Source organism: Channa argus, chromosome 3 (assembly GCF_033026475.1).
Source record: "Channa argus isolate prfri chromosome 3, Channa argus male v1.0, whole genome shotgun sequence".
NCBI classification, from domain to species: Eukaryota; Metazoa; Chordata; class Actinopteri; order Anabantiformes; family Channidae; genus Channa; species Channa argus.
This window is the reverse complement of record NC_090199.1, coordinates 5,986,773-6,012,767: the sequence shown is the minus strand read 5'-3', so window position 1 is coordinate 6,012,767 and position 25,995 is coordinate 5,986,773. Positions and strand designations below refer to the sequence as shown.

Genomic DNA, 25,995 nt, shown 5'->3' with positions numbered 1-25,995 from the left:
AGTTTTTACGTCCAACGTGGACACGTTAATACAGAAGTTGAGTTAGTCTGAGGAAGACTTACCTGACAAACACAAACACGGGGGAAAATAGCCCACGCTGGTCGCTTTTACGTCCTAACAAACAGCCAATGACAGCATAGTTTCGTGCCTTACGAAATCAGCGACCGAACCAATAAACACATCTGTGACTGGTTGCTATGAGACGCGTCGTATCCATGTTGACGGGGCACCAGGGAAGAAGAACGTTTGGATACTTCGGCTGCTAAAAATAGAATATAGAACTAATAGTTGCGTCCAGAAATGTTCAGAAATTGTTTTCTGTAATGGTGAAGTTGAGGGCAAGATGTCTGCTTGTTGGTAAGGTTTTGTCAACATAGTGCGAGCAGGTCAGCTGCTCAGTCCGCTAATAAGCCCCATAGGCGGTTTCGATTGACGTTAGCGTTAAAACAAGCTAGCAAGAGATTAATAAGGCATCTATCTAACACTTTACATAAAACTTGAGCTTTGTCCAGGCTTTACTTTCAGCTGGGCCTAGCGCTTAAACGTTTGAGATGATGGGACGATCGTATCTGTACTAGCTAGATATTTGAGATCACACAAACTTTAGCTCTGTCGACCGGATCATTTCTCAACAGCAGTTGTCTAACTCGCGTTCACAATAAACGCACACGATAAATGAAATTGACGAATGAATCAGTAAAGACACGAATCATTCGCTTCATGTGTAAACAGACAGGGTGATTTATTATGAACCACTGAGTAACGTTCCCAGTCTCTCGCTTATGTCTTTGTGTAATTGTAGGAGATGCTGCAGTGGGGAAGAGTGCCCTTTGTCATATATTCCATAGTGATGGGACTCTGTTCCAGAAAAACTACAGCATGGTGAGAGCATTAATATATTGTTGGTAAATAAGTGCTTGTTTCATTTCTAGTGTAACCGAATGCTTCTCATTCACCCATTCACACACACACACAGACACACACACACACTCACACACTGATGGTAGTGGCTGCCGTTCAAGGTGCTCACCTGACCCACCGGGAGCAACTTAGGGTTTAGTGTCTTGGACTCTTCGACACGTAGCCAGGAAGTTCAAGGTATTGAACCGCTGACCCCCGATTTGTAGAGTTGGGCAGTTATTAACATGAAATATAATTTAATTTAGTCAATGTCAATACATTTAATTTCGGTGAAATGTAATTTTGCGTCAGTTGTAAATGTAAAATTGTAAATGTAAAAATCGCGATCATCTTGCTGTTCACGGATTCTGTAGTAGAATTGCTAGCAAGCGTTCCAAAGACCTATAATGGTCTTAAATCTAGAAGAAACACTGAAGGAGCACTGAAAGGCTTCTCTGCATTATTTATTATAATCTACACAAGGGAGGGAACCCAACCATTCTTACTGTGTGATATGTGGGGTCACGGATGCTGACTGATTCCCACTGTCAATATACATGTGGGATACATGTGCATTGCAATCAACACTATATACACTCAGGCCAGTTCCATAGATCGATTTGGTCACTGTACACAGATATGTACAGAGTTTACTGTTAAGCCCTACAGCTGGTTATGGTACAGAACAGGGGGGGGTAAAATACTCGACACAACACGCATTGTATGTTTTCTCTGTGTGTGTGTGTGTGTGCGCGCATGTGTGTGTTCTGCTTATGCATTGTCAGCAGTATTGAAGGTTCTCAGGTTACAGAAACGTCGATAATTAATACATTAAGATTCTGGAAAGCCCCCGAACAAGTAATTATTACACACACACAGACACACACACACATACACTGTACAGCAACAGTGTCAAGTTTCTCCATACTTCCTAATCCTATACACACTTGTTTTTGATGCAGTGCGGGTCCGTTCATGTTTAATTAGTCAAGAATTAAGAAATTAGAAAGGTGCTGCGGTATTGCTGCATTTTTAATTTGCACTAGCCTACTATGTACACTTGCTGAACTCCAGACAAGTCTTACCACATCTGTTTTGTACATAATGAGAAAATATACAAATATTTTCCGTTGCATTGTTTAAATAATAAAATCCATGGAGTATAATAAATGAAAAAATGGGGCCTGGTGGTTCAGTGGTAGTGCATTGGTTTGGGATGCAGGAGGCCACGGGTTCAGATCCCACCCCACCAGGTGTGACCCTGTGCATTAAGGCAGGAAGGGCATCAGGTGTTAAAACCTCATGCCCAGTGAACGCGTTCCGCTGTGGCGACCCCTGAAGGAACATGCCGAAAGCCGTTGATGTCTTGATAATAAATGGAAAAAAAATGGGAAACAGATTTCCATTGATAGTCTTTGGAGAGACATACAGGTATACATGCGTAACTAGGTAACAAGAGACACTCGTTCACTTTATCACGATTCAATTCGATTCAAAAAGCGTTATGTTCTATGTTGTTTAAGGAAAACACTATCTTTTCATTATAAACCCCAAAATCATCTATCTACCTATCATTTCGTATTGATGTGACAGCAATAAAAAAGAAAAAAAAGTGTGTTACTTCAGCAACCGTTCTTTTGTAAAATTGCATAAATTTAGTCACACATTTGTAAACTCTAAGAATAGCAAAATTGTATTTATGTCGTTTGTATCACCACAACTAATGACTTCAAAGTCCTTTGCTAATAACAGTTTAAAGTAGTATTACATTCAATGTATTTCCTCGAGGATTTACACTGTGTCCTCCCAGGTAACTTGAGAAAGAAAGCAGCTTCGTCAAGAGTTATTCTTTGAGCAGACGCGCACAAGTCGTCCCTTCTGTTCTTCAACTTTTGATTTTGAAGTGTTGTGGAGGCTGTCGGCCATTCTGCTCACGTCCTCCTTTGAAAATGTCAGACAGGCCGTTAGCAATATTCCAAGCTTATTTGTTACTAATAGGCCCTCATTGACATTCCGGCGAGAGGCTCCCTATGCATCACACCAGCTCATTAGACCGTTCCACAGTAGGACCAAGGCAACGTCTGTGTGTGTGTGTGTGTGTGTGTGAACGTGTGTGTGTACCATTGGTTATGAACTGCTGTGTGTATAAATCAGGTAAATGTTACAGTGAGGCGTGTGGGTGTGTGTATTTTTATTTCACAGAGGCAGTGCATGAAAAGTGTGTGTGTGTGTGTGTGTGTGTGTGTGTGTGTGTGTGTGTGTGTTCTTGTCTCTGGCATTTGATACGCTCAGTTAAATGTGAGTTCAGGAGATCAGATCAATTTAGAGTTTGGTGCTGATGTGAAGAAACTTTTGTTTTCTTCTTCAAGGTCACCTCTGTTCTAATATGAGTGGAAACTGTATCTGGTGGAGAAAGGAAGCCTTCAACCATCCATTCCACTTAGGATTCCTTTAGATCTCGGAACTTGTGAAGGATCTGCATCTGTGATAAGACTAGTTTTATCATATCCTCTGTTCCCTCTACTGACTGTATTCTATGTCCTTCAACATCAAACTGCTCTAGCTGCCCTCAGTACATTTCTAAAACATCGTAACTACTTACAGTATCTTTCAAAGTGCCCTTGGGGCAGATGCCAAAACATATCTATATCCTGGTGGTGTTAATGTAGGAATATTGTGTTTTTTTTTAAATAAAATTATTTTGAACAAATAAGAGCGTTACAGGTTAATCGCCCGTCAGCACTTTTCTTATCCCGTGAGTTCAGGGTTGCCACAGCGGATCAATTGTCTGCGAGTTGGTTTGACACATAGTGATTAAAATCAGCTCCACATTTACCAACGGGGATATTTCAGCCTTATTTTTCGCATTTGTAAGTAAAATGTAGATAATCTGCACAGTACTTGAGTAAAGGATTCGAAGTGGTGCTTGTACTGAAGAATTTATTTGGGCCGTTTATATTGAATTTGTGTACTTCAACCACCTCTGCATCACACAGTGTACTACATTTTGCTGTGTAGCTGTGGCCTGCTTCGAATGGATATAATTATGTTTTTTTTCTCCCGTCGTACACTTTAACAAAATCTCAAATCACTCTTTCTTAGTAGCCAGTGTATTTCCAGACACAATTACAGAAGGAGAAGTGACATGCTAAAATTATCAGCCCGCCAAAGGCAGCTAATGAGCGGTAACTGTCAAGGCGGTGTAAATGTAAACCTTCACTATTAAAGAGTCTCACTGTGTCTTAATTGTTACCCAAAGACCCCCAGGGGAGGCTTGTATCAGTCGTCTACTAACATGGAGCTGCATCCCTGTTCCTCAAGACGGTTTCTTAATTGAGATGTTGAGAACAATAAGATTCGGGATAATGGAGAAACAGTAGAGAGAGTTTCGTGGGATTTGTACACAGGGCCACTGGAGCTGCTTTCAAGCCAAGCTGCTAATTAGTAATGCTTAAGGGTTGACATGAACAATAAATCATACCCGCTCGATTGGTGTGCTATTCTGTATAATGACATCTCTGACAGGCAACAACTCTCCTCTCCACTCTGCTCTTTGCTCTTCTCTGCTCTGTTCTTCGTCACACAAACTGCAGTAAAAAGAACACTGGCGCCGTTAAATGTATTTTGACAGGTACAGCCATAATGTGACCTGTCCAAATGCATCTTGGGAATAAAGTTAAAGAAAAAACAAAAAGTCACCCATAAAAGAATGTTACTGGAACTGCAGCACATTTAACAATAAAATGTCAGGCTAAATGCCTGGTGTCAGCTTTATGCTGTGGTTGTGTTTCTTTGGCAGACTACCGGAGTCGAGCTGCTGATGAAATGTGTCCCCATCCCAGACACCAATGACAGTGTGGTGAGTATAGCCAGTGTCTCCTCTTTATCCTGTCTCCACCACGTTCTACATAACTTTTAACCGCAGCCATGTTGAGTACACGCTGAACATAGATGGTGCGTTTGTCTTCATTTATTAGACAACCAACCGCTGTTTGAGTTTCTTTATTATTCTAAAACTCTTTGAACCACTGAAGGTGCATGTAGGGAATTAGAATGTATCACTCAGTAGGAAAAAGTTCTCCCAGACATTTAATATTGTTACTTTCTCTTCTGTATTCACTAGGCACAAGGGCAGCATTGTAGGAAGAACAGTAATACTCTTAACAAAAAAATAAAAAATAAAAATGGGAGATCAAAACCATGTCATTTGACTAAATCTCCTTGTGTAACCTCTCTTCAGCTTCCTTTCCTTCTTCAACTTTTCCCTCCAGGAGCTGTACATAATAGACTCTGCAGGGAAACAGACATTAGTGGATGCCTGCGAGAAACTGGTGAGAGTTTCTTCATTTGCATGAAACTAGTAAAACCCACCATCCTGAGCTCACACACAGTACGAACACAGTGAAATGAGGTATTATTATTTTTGACCCAGGAGTTGAAAGAAGTAAAATGCTAACTTTTGTTTCTGTCGTTCTCTGTACCTTCTCATTCCCTGCACGTGAAACTCAACACAACCGTTCCCGCCTCGTCACTGTCCCTTCGACAGTGGGGTCAGCCTTCGCTGTTGTGTCTGGTTTTTGACCTGACGAGCGAGCAGTCATTTGCCAACTGCAGCTACTGGATGGAGAAAGTCCGTGCCCACTGCCAGGGTCTCCACGTTCCAGGTAACGCTCCCTAAGAAGGTGTGAAATACTGGCATTCCGTCAGAAATAATAAATTGTGAATTTTCCTTGTGGTACATTATGCAATTGATTTTGGCACTTTTTTAAAAGAGCAACACAATATGCACTTGGGATTATCTCAAACAAACAAATAGCTTGTATGCATTGCATTGTGTTCTTACCAGGTGAAGGATGTTTAGCCCCTTTTTTCTGACAGATTTGGGGAAAATCATCCAAAAATGCCTCATCAAAAATACGTTTTTAATTTAGTTTCTAATGCGTTTATAGAAGTAACTAACAGAAGCAGTGTATGATTAAGATACAGGAAACACTTGCGTCATAGTGTGGCCTGCTTGATGGGGCAGTCGTCCATGATCGTCGGATTAGTTGTTCAATTCCTGGTTCACCCTGGTCACATGTTGAAGTGAAGACACTGAACCCCCTTTTTATATTATTATATTTTATTATATAATATTATCACTTTGATTGTAGCAGTTCTCCACATCTGCTTAAGTATTTAGAAGCAGAGCATTTAGGTATTTTCCCATGGTGATCAATGAAGCATATTAACAATAATAGACTTTTTTTTTTTTTTTTTTCAGGTACGTGGGGAATACAAGTCACTTTTGCTTAATTGTGTGTTATGTGCATTTGTGTGTGGTGCAGGTGTCCTGGTGGGCAACAAGTCAGACCTGTCTTCTAGAAGGGAGGTACAAGAATCTGAGGCCCAGGAATGGGCCCAAAGCCAGGGGTTGGAGTACCATGAGACATCTGCTGTGAGTGTTCTTCAGCGTAGACATTACAGTTGTATCGTGTCCTCATTTAGTGTCGTGGGAAGATTGTGGACAATTACATTGTCATTCCCACATTGCGAGGATCCGTTTCAAATGACAGTACAATAGAGAAAATATCATCATGCCCTTATTTTATGTAGACTAATAAAACATTGACATTTCAAAGCAATAATCAATGTGTCCATGTTTGTCTCTTGCAGAAAGAGATGGAGAACTGTGATGCGCCGCTCCTCAGTTTAGCCCGGGCCTTCCATTCTGTCTACCAAGAACAAAGGGAGACCATTCAGAACCTGAGTCCAGGCTAGACTCCGTCCCACTCATACACACACACACATACTTTAACTTCACAACAATTGCATGCTCAGAATTTTTATTCAAAGACTTCAATAATCTTTATGCATAATACATGTGAGGATGTAAATGTGTAGCTTTGTCACCTGTCCCAGCAGAGAATGGCTTGTTCAGAATAATAATTTTGTATGCCAATACATAAAAGTTGTTTTTCTATGAGAACCATTGTTTAGCTGTGTTTTCCTCTTACCTGCTTCTTCCCTCTCTTTGCACAGATCTTTGTCTTTATCAGTTTTCCCTAATTTGTTTTGTTTTTTTTTTTGTTTTTTTAACTCATCCATCCCGCTTTTCTCTTACATGTCCACGTTCTGTCTAGCTCTCTGTGTCTTGTCGTATTATCTCCCCAGCTGCAGCCCTCTCACATCATTTCAGTCACGTCCCCGGTGCGGCGCCAACAACCAGTAATCACCGTTCTAATTAAGGGTCTTCCATTCAAACCAGGTCAAAGCCGCGTCCTTGTTCTCTCGCTGCCTCTCAGGCCAGCTGCCGCCATTCAAAAGATGGCGCCCTGGTTCAAGCCAGACACAATGGATTTTATCCCATTATGCTCCACATTGAAAGTGACTTTGTGTAAGAGGAGAAGCGTAGTGTAGTGATCAGTGTTTGTCCTGTTGAGAAAATGCCGGGTTGAAATATAATCACTGAATTAGACTAATCTGGACATATGCTGCTCGATAACGCAAGAAAAAAACTTACTGGGCAACTTTGTTCGTCTAAAATTACAATTGTCTTGCAATGAGTTTTTGTAATTATTGTTGCAACACTGTGCTCTTGTTCTCAAGTGGGTGATCATAATTACAGCAATTAGGATCTCGTTCTTTCCGTCTTCATTGTTTTTGTGTATGCGATGTATATGTGTGTGGGACGGTTGCAGCATATGTTTGCTTGTTTTCTTCCCTTTTCTTGCCGACATATGGACGCAAAATGCAAATAACAGGAACACGGGCCGAACACATTTGTGTGTTTTCACGCACCAGTATGTAGAATTTACATCGGTTTCTTTTATTTGTGCCTAACACTGCATAAAAATGTGAGTAATGATAATGGCAGTGCATTGTGCAGTAGTTTTGTGGGGCTCTGTCTAAGAGGTAAGCCATTATTTTTCAAACACACACACACACACACACACAAAGGTGCAACATAAGCTCTTGACCACCCTGGAAAAACAATAAGCATTCCAGAGTTTTCTGGACCACCCTGCTTGGGGAATATCACATAATAACAACACAGGTGTGGCGTGTGGACTGTTGTTTTTTTTTTTTGCTTTGGGAGAGATTTCTTCATTCGTCTGTTTTGTAGCTCTCCAACATGCTCAAGTTATTTACTCTCAATAATTAGCATTCAAAACATGTTTGTTCGCTTCTCACATACCCATCGCGCTGCAGGAACAACTGCTGTTCCCCTTTTTAGCCACAAGAGAGGGCAAAAGCCTCCTACTTACTGCCACACCCCCTTAAAAGCTGAAGGGTCTGCAGTGGGTGACAAAGGTCAACATTATTATGCATAATTTCAATTAATCTTTGTTTAATTCTGGGGCTCTACTGTAATACTTTTGGATGATTCACAATTTCAAACACTGCTTCTTTTTCTCATAGTGGCTCATTGTACAGTACTTTATCTGTCTGAAACAGCTTGTTTCAGCTCCTCAAACAAGGTGTGTATGAACAAACACATACGTGTTCAAACAGTAACCAGAAATTTCTCTCCACAACTGAGAAAACGTAGTCTACGAGACACATCAACCATTCTCTACAGTGATACAGTAGCATAATCGACAACCTCAACCAGCCAGCTGGAAGCAGGTGATGATTTCCGACTGCGTCACCTTCATCAAATGCAAAGACAAGACAAGCGGTGATGTGCTGCTGCATAAGATCCATAAAGTGCAAGATAATATCCATTGGTGTCTGTAGTTACCTTGCTTTAACCACGTTCTTCAGGCATGCCAGCTCGACCTGGACCTGAAGTGTGGGGGTCTATTTATTGACTTCGGCAATGGCCCTAATAAATACTGTCAGGCATGTAGAAAAAAAAACTTCTCCAAACTTCTTCAAGCCTATTGGCCAGACTGAAACCCGGGCTTGTCTTTCTTATGTGATATTCACTGCCAACTACAGTAAAATCAACGAAACGGGTTTAATGTACTGGACTCAAGCCTGAGCTGCTGCAATGAAATGTTCTACAAAATGGTTGAAGTTGAGTAAAAACCTCAAGCACTAATTGCTATATTTGGAGAAAACCTAATTTATTACTTAAAGTCTTAAATGCCATGTAGCCACACTTCCAGATTTTCCAAATGATACTTTTTTTTTTTTTTGGAGATGATTCCATTGGATCGACAACTAGACATGGTGTTGGCACGAGGTCTGAGTCTGCATTGGGATAGACACTAACAGAGATTTGTATTCATGGCACAGTGTGAAAACAGGTTGAAGAGTTCCATGCTGTTTTTCTGTTTCCCACACAAGTTTCCTGCAGATCAGCTCTCTGTCTGTTTGTCTGTCTGTCTGGCGACTTTGTTATATTGCTTTTCCAATCCTTAAATCAAGATCCTCTAAATTAACTTAAATTAAGGTTGTAATTCGCATTTAAAGCCAATTGACCTTGTCTCTCTCCTGCTCTGCAAGTGTGTCTCTCTAAGCCTGGCTTGTTCTATAGCCCCAAACTATCCATGACCTAAAAAGCTTGCTAATTGCAGGTAAGGGGGGGCACAGCAGCTGTTCCCCCAGATCTGCTGGCTCTTGGCTTAACTATAGTGTGACAAAAAATCCAGCCTTCAAGCCTACCTGCATACCAACAAAGATTATTGTATTACATTATCATATCTATCTGCCATTTCACAAATACATTGATGATGCCCTCAGATGATCTCTATAGGCCCTGTTGCATCGTTGGCAACTATTTCCCTTGTCTTTATAGTATAATTATGTATTGCTTGGTCTTTAATGGGTTATCAAAGGCCATCTTTTAGATGCACCCTGTGGCCTTCAAACAGGAAATTTTACCACTCACTGTATACTTGAGCTCTGGCCCAGAGGCCCCTTGACCTACCGTACCCCTGGGTCTTCTTTCCCAGTGGTCCCATTCTATAATCCATCCATTTTGACACCAGTCAAAATATATGAGGCTACAGTGAGCAGCCACTTTGCTAAGCTTAGCATAAAGACTGTAAACCAGGGGAGACAGCTAGGCTAGATCTGTCCAAAGGTAATAAAGTCCATCCATCCGTGCCCCTAAAACTTATTAACAAAATACACACACTGCGGTTTCTGATGTATTTGAAACAGCCTGTCTAGGGCCATCAACCGTTCAATGTTCAAAGTCACTTAAATCACTTTTTTATTGCGTTACATTATCCATTATTCTGATCCTCCGTTTAAACCTTAGCAGATTAAATATATTGAGCTACTGGCATGTGATTGGCTGAGTAGATATTTGTGTTAATAAAATGGGGGCAGTTTGAATTGACGACCATGCAGCATCTTGATTTAAAACATGGGTCAGGACAGGTGTTAGCTATGGTCATGTTTAGGCATTAGATATAGATTAAATATGAATTTAGTAGTATTTTTTTCCAAATGTTTCAATATTACTGGGTAATATTGTCAAATAGCAGAACAATCCAGGTACCATATGTATAGAGTTGGAGCAAAACGGATGTAAATGTTATAAGTATAGCTGTTGTTCTGCAAATGAGTCAAGTGCCTTTACCTTCAGCCGTATTCATGCACCATAAATTCACTACAAGATTTATATTAGCTTTGGCAAAGTCACTGAGTTTGAATACTGACAGGAGAAAAATCATTATGAACCTCCACACCAGAGGGGGGCAGTGTGGTGCTGTTTCCGTCAGGCTGAACCACTGCTCCCCTCCCTGTTCGGTCTCCTCCTCCTCTCTCCTACTCTCTCTCTTCAGTGATCACAGCAGTACTGCGGAGAGACATGCCAGCCACTTTGATCATCTCACCAGGGGAGAAGAGGGAGAGTGAGTGAGAGGAGAAGGAAAAGAATAGGAGAAGGACAGTGGTAGCGCACACACAGAGAAAGAGAGAGGGGGTATCATGCAGCAGGTCATGGAGGCTGAAGTTGAGGAATGTGTCAGGTCATCCAGCCAATGCAAAACTAACAGGGAGATAGAGAGTGAGTGAAAAAGGATGTGCAGATGAGAGAAAGACAAGAGAATCATACAGAACGCGATTAGATGGGTTTTGCATCCACCGGTGTTGAAACCAATTTTTAATTTGCACATAAAACAAAGGGGATTAGAGATGTTTGAACGAAATCTTGAACGATCTCAAAAATTGTTACCATCGACTGAGGTGGAAAAGTTGCTTTGTTAATAAAAGTCCGATACGGAGGATGTGGTGGAGTGTCACTTCCTTCAAATGTGTGTAGTAAGAAATGTTACTTATATAGTTAGATTAGAATTGAGATGACTTTGCTGTGAATTGGCACTATATAAATAAAGCTGAATTGAATTGTAAGGATGTCTCGGAAAGACGTCTACTGCTGCATTTGCTCTGACTGAAGCAATTCAACGTTTTCTCTCCAGCAGAATTCTAAAAGTTTGTGGTTTAAAAAAATGTACTAAGCTGTTGAGTGGGTGGGCCCGGGTATGTGATTGACAGCTGACCCATCAGGGGTGCTGAGAGGCAGGCACTTAAAAATGGGTTTGTGCAGTTTACAAGTAAAGGACTTATATTTTATAGTTGTTTACACTGTGTAGTCCATGCTGGTCGACCGGTTTCAGAGACTCAGTGTTTTTAACAGTCTTGGTAGCTATGTAAGCCAGGGGCAGGGTCAGATGGGGGGCTTTCACATTTCAGTGTGACAAGGTGATACGTACCTGCTACAGTACTTGACGTATGGGCCTTCCTCCCAGGATGTCTTCATGTGAGCTAAGATGGCCGTCCGATCTGGACTGGAAACACGATACAACAAAGACTCATTCTGTTCCCTGTGGGGGTTTCAGTTTTATTTGTCATCAGGACTTGATGCATCCAAGTTCAGAGTCATTCAGTTTTGGCACCTTGAAAGACATTATGCGTTTTTTAAAATTCTTAATTACAACAACCAAAACCAAAGAGCCAAGAAAAGCAAGAAAAGTGAGACAAAGAAAGAGACTAAGGCTGTGTGAGAGTTCAAAGGTAAAATAAATAAATTAATTAAAAGGCAAGATACATTTTTCATATGTTAAGAAAAAAACGTTGATACGTTCAAGCGTAATGAAGCCCCACCCCCAAATTCCCCAAACAAAAAAAGAAATTAAAATAAAGCTAGAGAAAAAAGAGAAATTGAAATAGACACAGTACTGTAACATTAATTTCTACTTGTCGCTTCCACTGCCCTTACATGGTATCATGTTCAATTGTTTGAAACATAAGTTCCTTAAAAGCAGATTGGATGATTTTTGACTAGCATGCATGTAGATTCATACGTTTTTGGAGTCACTTAGCTTCACCTCGCGGGCAGCCATGTTCTCTCACACACTACTTTGTGTCTTTGGCAGTAGTGACGGTTTATTGTCCACAGTCGTCTTCAGGTTTGTTGAGAGATCCTCCGTTACCCAGTGTTCTCTCTTCTCTCCGCCCCTTTGTGGAGCCAAACTAAATAAATAAATAAATAAATAAATAATAAAGTGTGGTCAACTATTCACCTCAAGTTGAGCCTCAACAAAGATGGCTGCCAAGGTTGTGGCGAAAGGCCAAAGGATTTTTTTTATTTTTTTTTTGTCATTGTAAAAGAATGTGGTAATGTGTCTAATACTAACCAATATCAGTTTATCAAGTATGGCATTTGCCCATCAAATGAGCTGGTCGGGATGAATCCTCTTGGTATAGTTTCCATGAAAACTTTAGGTGGTTTTTTGTTGGGTTTTTTTTTTTGTTGATATTTTTGCGCCAGGGAAGTTTAGTTATGATTTATTAACATATATTTCATATATTTATATATAATTAATACATATATTAACTTATGGTTGTTGTTTGTTTTTTGTTTGTTTTTTGTTTTTGCGGCCTGAATTGCTCCCTGCTAAAATCCCCCACCGCAATGGTTCACAGTATTAATGGAAATAGAGAAGGAAATCAAGAAAAATACAGCAACTAAAGAAAAGAGTGGGGGGGTTTAAGGGAGTTTCGGGTGTGTGGGATGGTAGCGTGAGGGCGGGATCATAGGCGAGGCCAAAGGGGGAAAATGCCCCCTTTTTTCTTCAGACTGAGGAAGAGTAAAAAATATAAAGTTCACCTTTGTACAGCAGCCCTCCCAGCCCACCACTCTACAGTTCTACAGCTCTAAGGCAGCCAACAACTGGCCGCCTCTCCCTCCCCTCCCAACTCCTTTTTTCCCCCATCCTCTGCCTCAAATCTTTACAAACAGGTTCAAAACTTGTTAAACAACGGTAGATGGGAAATCATGCATGTTTTTTATGCATTTTTTTTCTCAGTTTTCTTTATTTAAAACTGAAACTCGGCGATCATCTGAGATGCTGTACGGCACTCAGAACTAATGTCACATACCACTCACTCCATCAATCCATTGTGGCCCCTATGCCTTCCTCTTTCCATCTCCTTATGCTATGATCGGTCTTATGCCGCCTCCCCCTAAATTCTGTTTTTGTTTTTTTTTTATTAAATTTTTTTGTGTCTGAAGTCCCATTGTCGGTTTCATACGGGAGTAGTGCGCCGGTTGGCGGTGTTGCTGTGGCCACCTGAGTCTTTCAGGTCCTTTTGGATGCAGTTGTGGACCTGCAGGAAGTTGTGGTCCCTCTCTGTTGAGTTATAGGTGGCTGTCGGGGTGCCTGTTTGGCCCTTGGGCAGGGTGTACATTGACAGCTCGGTGGAGGGCAGCGCTCCGAAGGCCTTAAGGCCCACTGGCGATGCATCGCGGGATTGAGAGGGATCAGTGGAGCGGGACGAAGAGCGTGAGCGGCGTCGATAACGATAGCGGTAGCTGGGGATGCGTGTGATGGCGGCACCTTGGAGGTAGTCAGCGGCTCGCGCTCCCACACGCAGCTCCCGATGGCGGTCGATGAACATGTGCACAGCCAGCACACCCACCATTTCAGCCATGATGAAGGACAGGGCGCCGAAGTAGAAGGACCAGCCGTAGGAGTAGCTGTTTTTCTTGGAGTCACTTTTGGAAGGGTCCCCAGCGTTGGCTGATATGTACACAATGATTCCTATGATGTTGCTCAGGCCTAGGACCGAGAAAGGAGGAGGGAGATGAGGTGAAAATTAAAATACAGTCGATAGGTCTCACTCAAAATGTCAGCTCTGCAAACTAAACAGAGTATATCAAACAGTGTGTACATGTGTCAAAGGGTCCTCTGGCAAGACACCGAACCCAAGTTGCTCTTAGAGTGTGTCCCTCACTACGTACGTTTCTTTGGACAACAATATGTACAAAATGACAACATTTATATAAGGGTCACTTGTGGAGAAGTTTTTTCAAGGTACAATTGCTTATTAAAAAGTCATTTAATCCCAGGCCAGAGTGTTTCACTGCCCTGTCTGTGACAAGTGTGCTCTGACCCTAACAGCAAACCTGTTATTACTCCCAACACTACACCATTGTTTACGCCTCTACATCAGTGAGGCATAGACTTTGGAAACTCAAAGTAAAACAAACGACACCTCCCTGTTAATGGATCTGCCTTGGCATACTTGGCAAATAGGCAGGAGCGATAACTTGTACACTAAGCATGGCCAGAAAAATGAAGAGAGGCACATCAAAGCAGAACCCAGACACAAAGACTACTGAACTAGGTTGAGAAGAAATCATTTGCTGAATTTAGAAAACTGTTCTTTGGGACGCCGTGCTTTGAAGCACAACCACATTTTGTGTGATGCTTCTAGTTATCAGTGAGGGTGACACAGAACCAAAATCTGCTTCAAATAATTTAGTAACCTTTCAGATGCACGTGGAAGCAGGATGGATGTGAATAGAATCTGCAGGAGTTGACCAGAGTGTTTCCAAAAGCATCGATTGCAACCGTGCTTATTGACAACCAGCAGGTTCTCGCTCTGTGGTTCGTTCCGCCCTCTAACTCTCTGACCTTTCCTCAGATCCGAGCTGGAGCAGAATCACTCTCGTGTCGTTTCTTATATTTAGTTTGAAAGTAGTTCTCCGCGTTTCTGTAGTTCTCCCTCACCAGCTCTAACTATATTCAAATTCTCGCCAGCCGTCGAGCTCATTTGTCTCACCTTTTCTCTCCATCTCTTTTCTCCCCTACCCTCCGTCTAATCATCTGTCGTTCCTGTCACACATCATCACTCTGTCTGTTTGTAGCCTGAAATAGACTCGTGGACAGACAGGCAAGCAGAGAGAAGGACAAAAATGCAAATAAATAAAAGCAATGCTGCATAAAGCAACAGAATAGCAGGCTGGGGTATGAGGGTCTGATTGAGACGGATCAGAACAGAAGAGTATCAGGGACACCTTATTTTTAGAGAGTAATCCCAGTGGCCTTCTCTTAGCCTAGCAACAGGACAAGAGAGACAGACACAGACAGCGAGAAAGAGAGAGAAACCGAGAAAACCGCATCTCTCACTTCTGACTTTGAGAGGAACTAGTTATCTAGTGCAGCACAGTAGGCCATGGCCTAGAACAGCAGTACGAGCACACACACATGCACTGTATGTAGACACAAAGCACCAAAATGCTGTTAAAGTGGCAACGTGCGCAGTTTTTGTCTCCGTAACCTCAACCTCGGGCAACTGTTGCAAGCGGACACTAGCGTCAGATGCTACGCCACACGTCACCTGGTGGTCAGCGAGCACCATCCTGTGTGGATGCTATGTTATTTCTTCTCTCCTTTATTTGTTTTTTTTTTCTGCCTCCACATCCTAATTCTATATTTTTTCTTTTTCTTTTATAAATGGATGCAACAAAATCAAGTTTGTTATTTTTTTTTAAATATAAAAAGAGCATCCGAGCGGCTACTCAGTCACAAGAACATTATTTTTTTTTTTTATTGTTTAATACCATCAGGCCAATGCTGGATCCATTTTTGACAGTAAATGTAAAACTCTTCACTTGAAGACAATGCGATAGTTATGCATTAAAACAAAAACAAAAAAATCGTAAAAGTCTTTATTTAAAGCAACTGTAAAGGTGGGATAATAGTCCAATTAGCTAAACGTATGCAAACCTTTCTCCAAATTCTCTGAAATGTGTTCACACACACAGACAAATGAGAAAAACAACTTCCTTAGTAGAGATGAAGTAGTGTGATGTGATGTCACTGAGGATTCTACCATAACTGATTGTCACTTCTCGCTAAGCAGAAAGAAATGAAAACCCATTTGTTTTTGTATGCAGTGCTTATAATTGTAACATATATGAGCTTCTCCCCGATTGAAAAGTGGTTTGACAGTGTTGATAGCAAGAGTAAAACAGAAAAAGAGACTCTTTATACCTGCGGAGACGAAGAGGATGCCAGCACTGAGGATGATGTTGTGGCGTGACTTGTAAAACTCACTGGCGGCGATGCACAGCCCCCCCATGAAGAGCAGGATCACACTCAGGATGGGAAAGATACTGGAAGCTCGCACTGCCCCTGGATACGCACACATCACGGCAAAAATAAAATGTCAGTGTCACTTGTCATTCACGGCGGAGTTGTAAGCAGCAGAAGCAGGGGTTGAATCAGCTTGCAGCAACATGTTTAGCAACAATAATCCGTCAAAGTAAACATTCGGCCCAGTTAATATTTCATGGGGAAAAAAATGTATTTGTGCTAATGCTTTCTGCGAGGTTATTAAATGAGGTCTGACCAGAGCTCTGACATCTAAGATTCAATGTTCATTCGCCAAAGAGCATTGCAATGACGGGCTACTCAACCACATGATAATTAATATGAGAACATTTGTATTGGAGCTGTTACCGCAGCCACTTGAACAGCTCAACAAGGAGCAGTTTTAAGCCTTTTCGACTATGACAATAAAATGACAAAAATGTCCACGCGGACACTAATGGTTCCCTTGCATGTATTAAGTGGATGCCTGAACCAATTGATTGCGACAGAAATTTGTTCAGTTAGTGTTCAGTCAAATAGATCCAACTTTAGGCTTAATGAATGTAGGCCTTTATTTAACTTGGCTTATTTTGCAGGCTACTAATGATGGAGGTTGGAAGTCCAATGCCAGGAAAAATCAAATGATGCTTTAGTCCTGGCAGTAATGCAGCACAACACGCATACCGTTGTACTTAACTGTACATTGACGGCTACTTCTACATTATTATAATACTGCATGGGTACTTGAAGACAACTCTGAGTCTTTCCTCCAATAGGGTGCATGTCCATCTCCATCTATTAGCCGCCTCTCCATTGCTCTATCGCTCCATCTCTTTAACTCACCATCTGGAGCTTGGTCTGGTTTCGTAGGCGGCCAATTTCACAGAACTTTTGAAGGAACTCGTGCCTGCCAGTTCAGTGTTTACCATAGTTCTGCTTCGCTTGGTGAAAGTACGTTTTTCCTTCATCCTGCATCCTTGAGCCATTCACAACATGACATCAAATGGTTACAGAATCTAAATGACAATAAGGCTTAAGCTCGACTTGTTTCATCCTGTCTTATCGTCTGATTGCTGTGTTTTGCTGCTCTGAAGAGATGTAGCGATGTGTTCCCATAGTGACGAGTGCCCTTAAGAAAGGGAAAAAAGAACTCTGTGGATTTAGGGCTGCGAACTTTATGCTTCTTTTTCAACGAATTTCGGTTGAGTGCTCTCCGCCCCTCTTACTGTCCCCGTTCCTTGCTCCGGGTTGAGTGTGATGTCCTGTACCTTAGGATGCTGAAGTGAACAAAACGTAGCTAAATAAGATTTAAAATCCAGAGTTAGCATTTACTACCCTGCTCAAATCCACCCAAATGGCTGTGGCAGAAAGAACATGTTCACGAGTCTCCTTGACCTTGTTCCTAATAATGCTGACAACTATCCATATCTTTTTTCTTTTTCCGTGCCGCCTCCATCTCTTCTGTGGCGGTTCCATTCACAGAAGCAGATCAAATATTAAGGTGACCTCAGAGTTGGCTCTGCACCAAACCTCCTCCTCCTCCTCCTCCCTCCATTGTATTTGTTTTAACCCCACCTCCTCTTCTTTACTGCTATGTGCTGTCAGGGCAAATTTTCTTCAAGGTGGACCGACCCTCATAGCAGGTACATACTGTATGCATGCACACACACCTTTTATCAAGAGGCCTATTGCCTCACACATGTACACATGCACAAACACCTGCTTGATTTATGGCTTTGCTAGAGCTGAGCACACAGCTGGCTAAGATTCTTTAGCAGACACAAAAGAACATACCCTGATTTCAGAATACGTCCTCCGGCCTTCTAATTTATAACTGCTGAGTTCATTTTCAAGCTGTAATGACAACTGCCGCCGCAAATCGCTGTACCGACATTACAGTTAAAAGGATGATTTTCCTGCATGAGTCTCTTAAATATGAATTTTATCGCCGTGCACACAGAAAGGTGACGAAGGAAAACCTGAATAAATGGTGTCTTGTGGATTTTCCCGTTCATAGGTCAAAATGGGTCAATTCATGGTTTTAGGAATGAAAATTATGCAAATTAAAGCTTAAAGCTGTTACAGTCAATAGTTCTCAGCCCATTTCATGGAAAATGTTAAACCAATGTTTCCGACAACGATCCGCACCTCGATAAACCATTAAAAAAAAAAAAAGAAAGAAATAGAATCGTGTCCCACAGACTGTGAGAATCAACACCACGGCACAGTGAAGCTGGTCAAAAGGCACATGGTAGTGTAGCACCATACTAAGAACCTTTATGTTGTTCTTCCTTCTATTTGTCACCCATCTGTATATATGATATGATGCCAGCTCAGTGCTGTAACAAGCTAGAGCATAGGATTGGAGAGAAAGCACTTTGGACACTTTCACTTCTTCACAATTGGCAAAAGTGTCCAATTGATAGATTTTGGTGGTCAAAGGTCACTGCATCCTCATGTGGGTCCCATATATAGGAATTGCCTGGAGGGAATTTGATTAGATCTGGCACAAACATCTGCTGGAACTGATGGATGAACCGATTAGAATATGAATCTGGACAGACAGGCATGTTAACCGCAATGTGACAAGCCCGGACGTCACCAATTTGGGTTAAAAGACCAACACAATTGTAGGTGGGTAGCTGCAGGAAGCAGAGGGATAACAATAGAAAAAATGAGAGCAGGAGAGGAAAGGGAAGACGAGGAGAAGCGAAAGACTGCAGACCTTCACTTCTCTGTGAAGCTGCTTTGCCTCGAGCGATCTCTGTCTTCTTTCTCTCTCTTTCCCTCTCTGAGCTTGCGCTTTAAGCAGAAAGCAGGAAGTTTAAAGGGAAGAATTTTTAACCAAATGCACCGGGCCTCCGGGTGCCTCCTGCCACCGAGCGCACCGCGATACAGAGGCAGAGGCAGGAAGAGGTGAGCTGAGAGTGAAGGAGCTTGAGCAGCAAGCAGTCGACCTCCACAGTTTGTTTGTTTGGTTTTAGCTCATCATCCCCACAGAAACTATGTTTTAGGCTGTGAAGTTATCGCTTTAAACCTCAGGCCATGTTGCATCATCATAACAATTACACCATCAATCGTACCAGACACCATCTTACAAACATCTGGTTCAAAATAATTTTTGCATGTTCCTTTCTACCTGTTACATGGGCTAAAATATCTCTGAACTGCTGGAAAGGTAGCAACAGCATTATAATACAGATGTAGCCATTGAAGGTCTCACGGTTTTTGTGTGCGACATGTCTCCTGTATCCTGCTGGTGGCTTTCGGATAGGAATGCAGTGTGTGTTCAATTCAGAAAAAGGCTCATTAAATCCAACCTGCAGTTCATCTGTTCAGCCAGCGTCCTCGTCCCCAGTCCACAGTACTGAACCCTGCTATCTGTGGATGCAGTAACAACTTCTCGGTGAAAAGTACTTTTAAATCTGATCTATCACTCAGCTGCTGTCATAACCGCGTCTTTATGTTGACTGTGTCAGATGATGTGATGGACATACGATTTCCTGCAGTTTGTATCTCTAACGTGGGTCTAATGATGTGGTTTTGGTGTCAGATCGGCTGGAGATCTGTTTTCAATCTGTTTTTATGAACAAATACATTTTACTTTCTCTGCTCCTGTCTCCGTAACTACACAGTCACATCAGTTATCTTTCGTACCAGAAAACTATTTAAGGCCTGGTTGATCTTCTGTTTTCTCATCCCATTTTTCGTGTTTAGCATAAACATAATGAGAGTAAAACAGCGCTAAGACAATTTGCATTATCAAATTACTTTCGCCTTTTTTTTCCCACGGGTCAAAAAATGTTTCCTGACTCAACCCAGTCTCATCCAGGTGAATATTTCATTATCAAAATAACTTTAGCCCGGTGAAGATTACAAAACACCAACAGGTTACAGTTAATCCCAGGTGAAACCAGTTTATACTTGGGAATTAAAAATGACCCATTTTCTTTCGGTGTTCTCACGCCCCTTGAATAATACTGGATATAGCTTCTACTCCAGTACATTGTTGGCGTACAGATACAGTAATGCTGGCACTGTACTTTGTGGTAGGGACTAGGATTTGCGCATAATCTGAGCGCCACCTACAGATCTTATACTTTCGTCACTCGCACATCTTGCGGGACAAGAGACGAACAAATAAAGCAAAGCTTTTAAGTGTTCATTTTATTACACTTCTTTTCAGAAGCCTGCTGCTACAGGTATGGGCCAAATCAATGAACAGGAAGTGGGTTTCACAAGCAGTGATACTGGTTACTGCTAAAACCATTGCGATATAATAGCCATAGAGCTGGGATTATTCCCCAAAGCTATTATTGCTACATCTCAGGTCAGCACAATTACAGTTCGCACTGTTCTGGTTTCAATTATGCATTCGATGATATTACTGCATGTCGTGTTGTGAGGATGGTTATGCAATTTGAAAGTAATAAGCACTACTAGGAAAACTTTGATTATCTCTATCCATCAGCGTATCCATTACCAACAAGCACGTGTTCGGTGTAGGTTCAGGCAGATTGAGAATATTTTAATAACAGCTCACCTTGAGCAGGGGTTTGTTTCTGTGTTTCCCTGTTGGTTCGTGCAGTTGTGCACTATTACTGATGTTTACTGATGCAGTTTTTAATTAGCAGACATTTACTGTAGGACGGTTTTTATTATTGCCGTACATTGAAGGAGGGGAGGGGGTAGAGAATAGTCGTGTTGCATTTTGTGTAAAAGGAAACACTTCTGTTATGTATTTTATGCCACAAATGATGACCTGCACACAAACAGGTGGTAAGAAGCTCATTGCCAGAAAGCTTTTTCTTCTCCCCCTTTTTCTCAGATTTGTTTGTTAAGTCTCAGTGTAAATGAATAATATCTGGTCATGCATGTAGGCTGTGATTCAGTACTGTGCAGAGAAAAAGCACTCAGTCTCAAAACAGCTTTTTCATTTTCCCTTTTACACGTTCACCTTCCTTTCATTTCTCCCACTGCTTGGTTGGTTCTGCTGCAGTGGTGTGTGTGTGTGTGTGTGTGTTTGTGTGTGTGTGTTTGTGTGTGTGTGTCTCAGGCTGAATTATGGTTTCATTAGCTGCGGCAAAGGAGAGTCTTGTAATTGTGGCTGAATTATAGAGGCAGGGGTGTGCACCATCATGGGAGCTACCTGGGTTCACACATACACACACCTGAGTGTGTACACACAAACTAAAACGCCCCATTACTTGCAAACACACACCAGCTCAAGAAGCAACAAAGTAAACACAGTCATCGATCAGTTTCTCGCCCACTCACTCACTCTCCCGCTCTAAAGAGGGGTGTTTCCCATATACACTGTACTGCCCACACAATCTGCTCATTCTCTCTCACACACACACACACACACACTCGAGGATCTAAGTCTGGATGAACTATAAAATTCAGTGAATTTAATAAGAGACTCTCCTCTAAGACCCTGACCTGACAGATGTCTTAGATCCTTTAAGTGATCCTTCAGGTGCTGTGGCCCTGCAACATTTCTCATTGCAGCAGGACAAACAAGTGCCCTAATTTCCCCACATCTGCTTAAATATTGCTTTACTTTTTTACATATTATTGGTGATAATTGCGTTTGCATACAACACTCTTTTATCGGAAGAGGAACAGCCCATAGCACCTTTAACATGCTATCTATCCTAATTTCTTTGGATTAAACTGTAAAATAAATGCAAACTTTGCACAGATTTGTGTATTTTTGCCCTGAAGGAGATCTGGGATTTGTATAAAAGGCATAATTCCCCAATTTTTATGTGTTTTAAGCTTTTGACCAACTGATGCATGAACAGTTATTTTACAAGTTATATAATAGAAGGGTTCCAAAATTTTCACCGACAATTTTGGCTTTTTGGTACCAGTCCATGTACTAGTATTTTATCTCCTCTTATTTTGATGTTTATATGGTCGATTTAGCAAAGTTTTTGATTGACTGTGGAACAGGATCTCTATAATCAACCATTTGATTTGGTGTGTTTTTATTTTTTTATTATTGTCCATATAGCGCTGGTCTTCAACAGTAACTAAGGGTTTGCTAAATATAATGCAAAGAAGAGTAACATCATGATTGACAGGGGTCGGGATGATAGGAAACTATCATGTCCTGACTTTGTCCTGTCGAGTACTGTCCTCAAAGTGTGAAACATTAAATATTAAGGGCATTATATAACCAACGATCTGTTGGATGATAGGGATATATACAGACAGCGTGTTCAGTATCTGTGAAGACTTTTTAAAGCATATTGTCCTCCTATGGATGCTGCCCATGTGTGACGGCGCTATAGAAAGAGCAGTACGCAGAAACTTAATGTGGCGTATAATGACGGGATGAGGCTCCTGCTTAAGGAGCCACGGTGGAGCAATGCCAGTCAAATGTTTGCTGGTGTTGGTGTGTCTACCTGCTGGGCTGTATTGCGGAATCTCACGTAAAGATATGTGCATAGACACTGTAAACAGCCCCAAACTAAACTCGGTCGCGTTCTTCTCTCAAAGGTCGAACGTTTGGCGTTTTAGCGTTTATATGTAAATGCATTTTTTTATGCAGCTTTTGCTTTTTTTGTGTGCGTGTTAGTGTTTTGTTGTTTCTGCTGTCTTGGACCATGTATTTGTCCCCAATAAAGTGATAATAATAAATAATTAATTAATAATTAATAGTGTGTGAAGCTTGAAGTGAGTTAGAAAATCCACTAAAGCTGAACATAGTATTTAATGATACAGATCACTTGGAAATATACAGTTATGACACAGAGTTCCTAAATGTCCCTGCTGGCTCATCAGTCCACTGCAAATGTATACACGCACAGATTTTATCCATTTATGGATTTTTGGGAGATCCTTGCAGCAAAAAACATGTGATAGCAGGAACTCTGAAAAACAGCTACAGGGGAACAACTGTGTGTCTCCGTGTGTGTGTGTTTCTATGCAAAGCTAAGAAATGTTCAACCAGTTGAATCCTTTTTTTGGAAAACGAAGACATGTTATTTAAGGGGACAAAGATAAAGAACAAACCACCCGACAGATGTGCATCTAGGTGCCTCTGAGAGTTTAAGCAACACACATAGGGGAAGCTCTCCCAGCCAGCCAGTCATCACCGTGCCATATTACAAATCGTGCAATGCCTCTATGTCAGAATTTGGCTTCCAAAAATAGCTGCATTGACATCAGCGCGTTGACGTCATCAGTGGGTGACATCACATGTTTCCTAGCATCCAGATCTGGAGTATTAGCTTTATATATGAAGATCCAGTGGTCTAATTATAGAATCCGTGCACTGCTTCCACTCCAGAGAGTTCAGAGCAAATCAGGACTCTGTGTGCATGTGTCTTGATTTTCTATCTTTGGGAGGACTAACTTGTTGACCCAGCGAGGACGTTTTTGGAAAGCGAGGACATTTTGGCCAGGGCTATTTTTTGCAAAAGGAAACGTATTTAGAAGGTTTAAGGTCACCATTGTATAGCATAAGTAGTCAAATCATGTACTTAACTAATTTTTTCTCATTTATACCTCAAGTACCATGATCGGTATAAACTATATACATATATATATATTGTTAACATCCACATTTCCATCAGCTGGTAGCACTCATCTGTGCAAACCTTTTCCAACACATTCCCCATGAATATTTACTGGCAGCTTCCTGGCATCTGATTCTGCGATCGTCTGTCAGTGAGTGGATTCACTTAACATTGATGGCGACAGTGTGGACAGTGTTGCACACATCCTCTTCTGTTACTGTATGTGCATGTTCCACTTTGTTTGTGAATTGTCCTCTAAACATTAGCACCTTTAGCAAGTATTACCGTCACATATCAAAGATTTACTTCTTGTACTTGTTAAGGTTGAGGTCGTGCAGCATCTCTGGTGGTTGGGTTTAAATCCAGTGAGGGTGTAAACTGGCTTTTTTGATTCACACACACGTATTGTGCATTTCACAGCATTTAAATTAAAACCCCAATACATGCTGTCCTGGTCAAAACACCCTCATCAACATCTCCTTATACACATTCATCCCCAAAATGCAGTGTATGTTTTACGTGTCCTCAGGTGTAAAACCGAATCCACACTCCCTAACAATGTGCTCGCAAGTGTGAACGCTCTGTTTGTGCGTACGGTAAATGTATGCATGAAGTCACCGTGTTCACACCAATAGCCAAACTGACAACACAATTTCAGCTCAGGTTGTGTCCAAGAGATAGATAATAGACTATAGATCCCAAAAAAAAAAAAGCTTATGTAGGACATCACAGAGTCTCAATAAGCTGAAATGAATCTTCCGTCCTTGTATCATCCTTGTTTTCAGGCCTTGTGACTGTTGTCTCATGCCACCCCAGTTTCACGGAAATGAATGAGATAATAAGAAAATTTGTTTTTTTGGGTCAGTGCCATTGTACTAACCCGTTTTATGGCACCCAACTTTTTTGATACTTTTAACAAAGAGGTTTGCGTTTCTGTTGTGTGCCATGTGCCATGAAACGTGGTTTGTCCGACGTCACGACTCTACTTTGCAACTAAGTGATAATTTAGGGACAACACGTGACAATACTTAGTACGGCACCTTTATTCTGGTCAGTCTAGGATCGTGATTAATCGCGAGTAGAGTTTTCGCAATTTCTTTTGACTATTTCGAACAGCAGCAGAATCCTTCATTGATGTGAGCCAGTCGCCATTTATAAAGTAAGCGTTGAGCGGCGATGCTGCTCTCCGGTTCATATGGGTGCAGCAAAGAAGGTAAACCGTAAGCCGTGTCCTCTATATTATGCTGTGGTGAAGGATTGGGGTGGTGGCTCTGTCTTTCCTCTCTCTCAGTGGCTGCGGCTCATAGCACAAGTGCTGCAGGAGGAAGGCTGACTGCTTGCCCTTACATAACAACATGTACAAATTCACCCAGAGAGGGGAGGGGGCTGGGGGGTGGGGTGGGGTGGGATAGAGCGAGAAACTGAGGGAGAGAGGTTGAAAAGACCCTTGGGGAAAGCGAGAGACAGACAGTAAAGAATCCAAAAATGAACGGCTTCCATTCGCTATTAGTTTGCTACTGCTTCAGTTACCATTGGTGTGAATAGTAGTGTTAATGAATGTGTCTCTTCCAGAATTTCTTTGGTTTCGTGTCACCTTCTTTTGAGGAAGGGGATTTCTATAATACTGACAAAGTGCTTCACATCTCATATCACAGGGGCCAAGCTGCACTGAACACTGGACTGTTGCGTGGACAGATCACAGTCAGCAACGTTGACTGCTGCTTGCCTAAAAACTGATGCAGCAACTTGAATGCACTATGATAAAAACATGAGTATGTCACAGTTTTTTTTTGCTTCTCATTGCTGGTGGGAGAGTTTCTACAGCTTTTCCAGTAACAATGGACCGTTCAACCCTCAGATCAGGAACATTATTCTAAAGTATACTGTCATGATCTGGCCTTCACATTGACTTCCTGTCTTGGACTTTTATTTTGTACCCCTTTCCCCCGCGTCCGGTCTCTAGTTCATTTCTCCAGCCTAACCACTCATCACCGTTCACCTTTGTTTTCACCTGTTCCCCTGCCTTTGTCTTTGCCTCTGTCATCCGTGCAACATGTCGTCGTCCGGTTTGATTCTCGGACTCCTGACCCTGTTCCTGCGGACTCTGTTTTCTGTTTCGTGGTCTGAGGTTTGATTTGGTTCTCATTCTGTGTTCTTATTCTGTCTCCGTGTGTGCGCCTTTAGGATTGCAGGTATTAATTGGTTTGTAGTGTGTGTTGGTTTAGTTAATGGGTTACATGGCTGTC

General features: G+C 41.7%; 2 protein-coding genes across 2 annotated transcripts in view; one reads left to right on the top strand and one right to left on the bottom strand.

The window, feature by feature from the left end:
• Positions 1 to 196: 196 nt before the first annotated feature.
• On the top strand, positions 197 to 6,868 carry ift27 (intraflagellar transport 27 homolog (Chlamydomonas)). Its single transcript, XM_067498836.1, has 7 exons — positions 197 to 357; positions 803 to 882; positions 4,700 to 4,759; positions 5,172 to 5,231; positions 5,447 to 5,564; positions 6,228 to 6,337; positions 6,556 to 6,868. Exons 1-7 carry the CDS (start codon positions 324 to 326, stop codon positions 6,658 to 6,660), a joined length of 567 nt encoding a protein of 188 aa, XP_067354937.1. The 5' UTR covers positions 197 to 323; the 3' UTR covers positions 6,661 to 6,868.
• Positions 6,869 to 11,836: 4,968 nt separating this feature from the next.
• Positions 11,837 to 25,995, bottom strand: part of LOC137124144 (voltage-dependent calcium channel gamma-2 subunit-like) — a 55,141-nt gene continuing 40,982 nt past the window's right edge. The window contains exons 3-4 of the mRNA XM_067498835.1: positions 16,122 to 16,262; positions 11,837 to 13,901 (exon numbers count right to left, since the gene is read on the bottom strand). Coding sequence (XP_067354936.1) covers positions 13,369 to 13,901; positions 16,122 to 16,262 — 674 coding nt within the window. The 3' untranslated portion in view covers positions 11,837 to 13,368. The remainder of the gene's footprint in view (positions 13,902 to 16,121; positions 16,263 to 25,995) is intronic.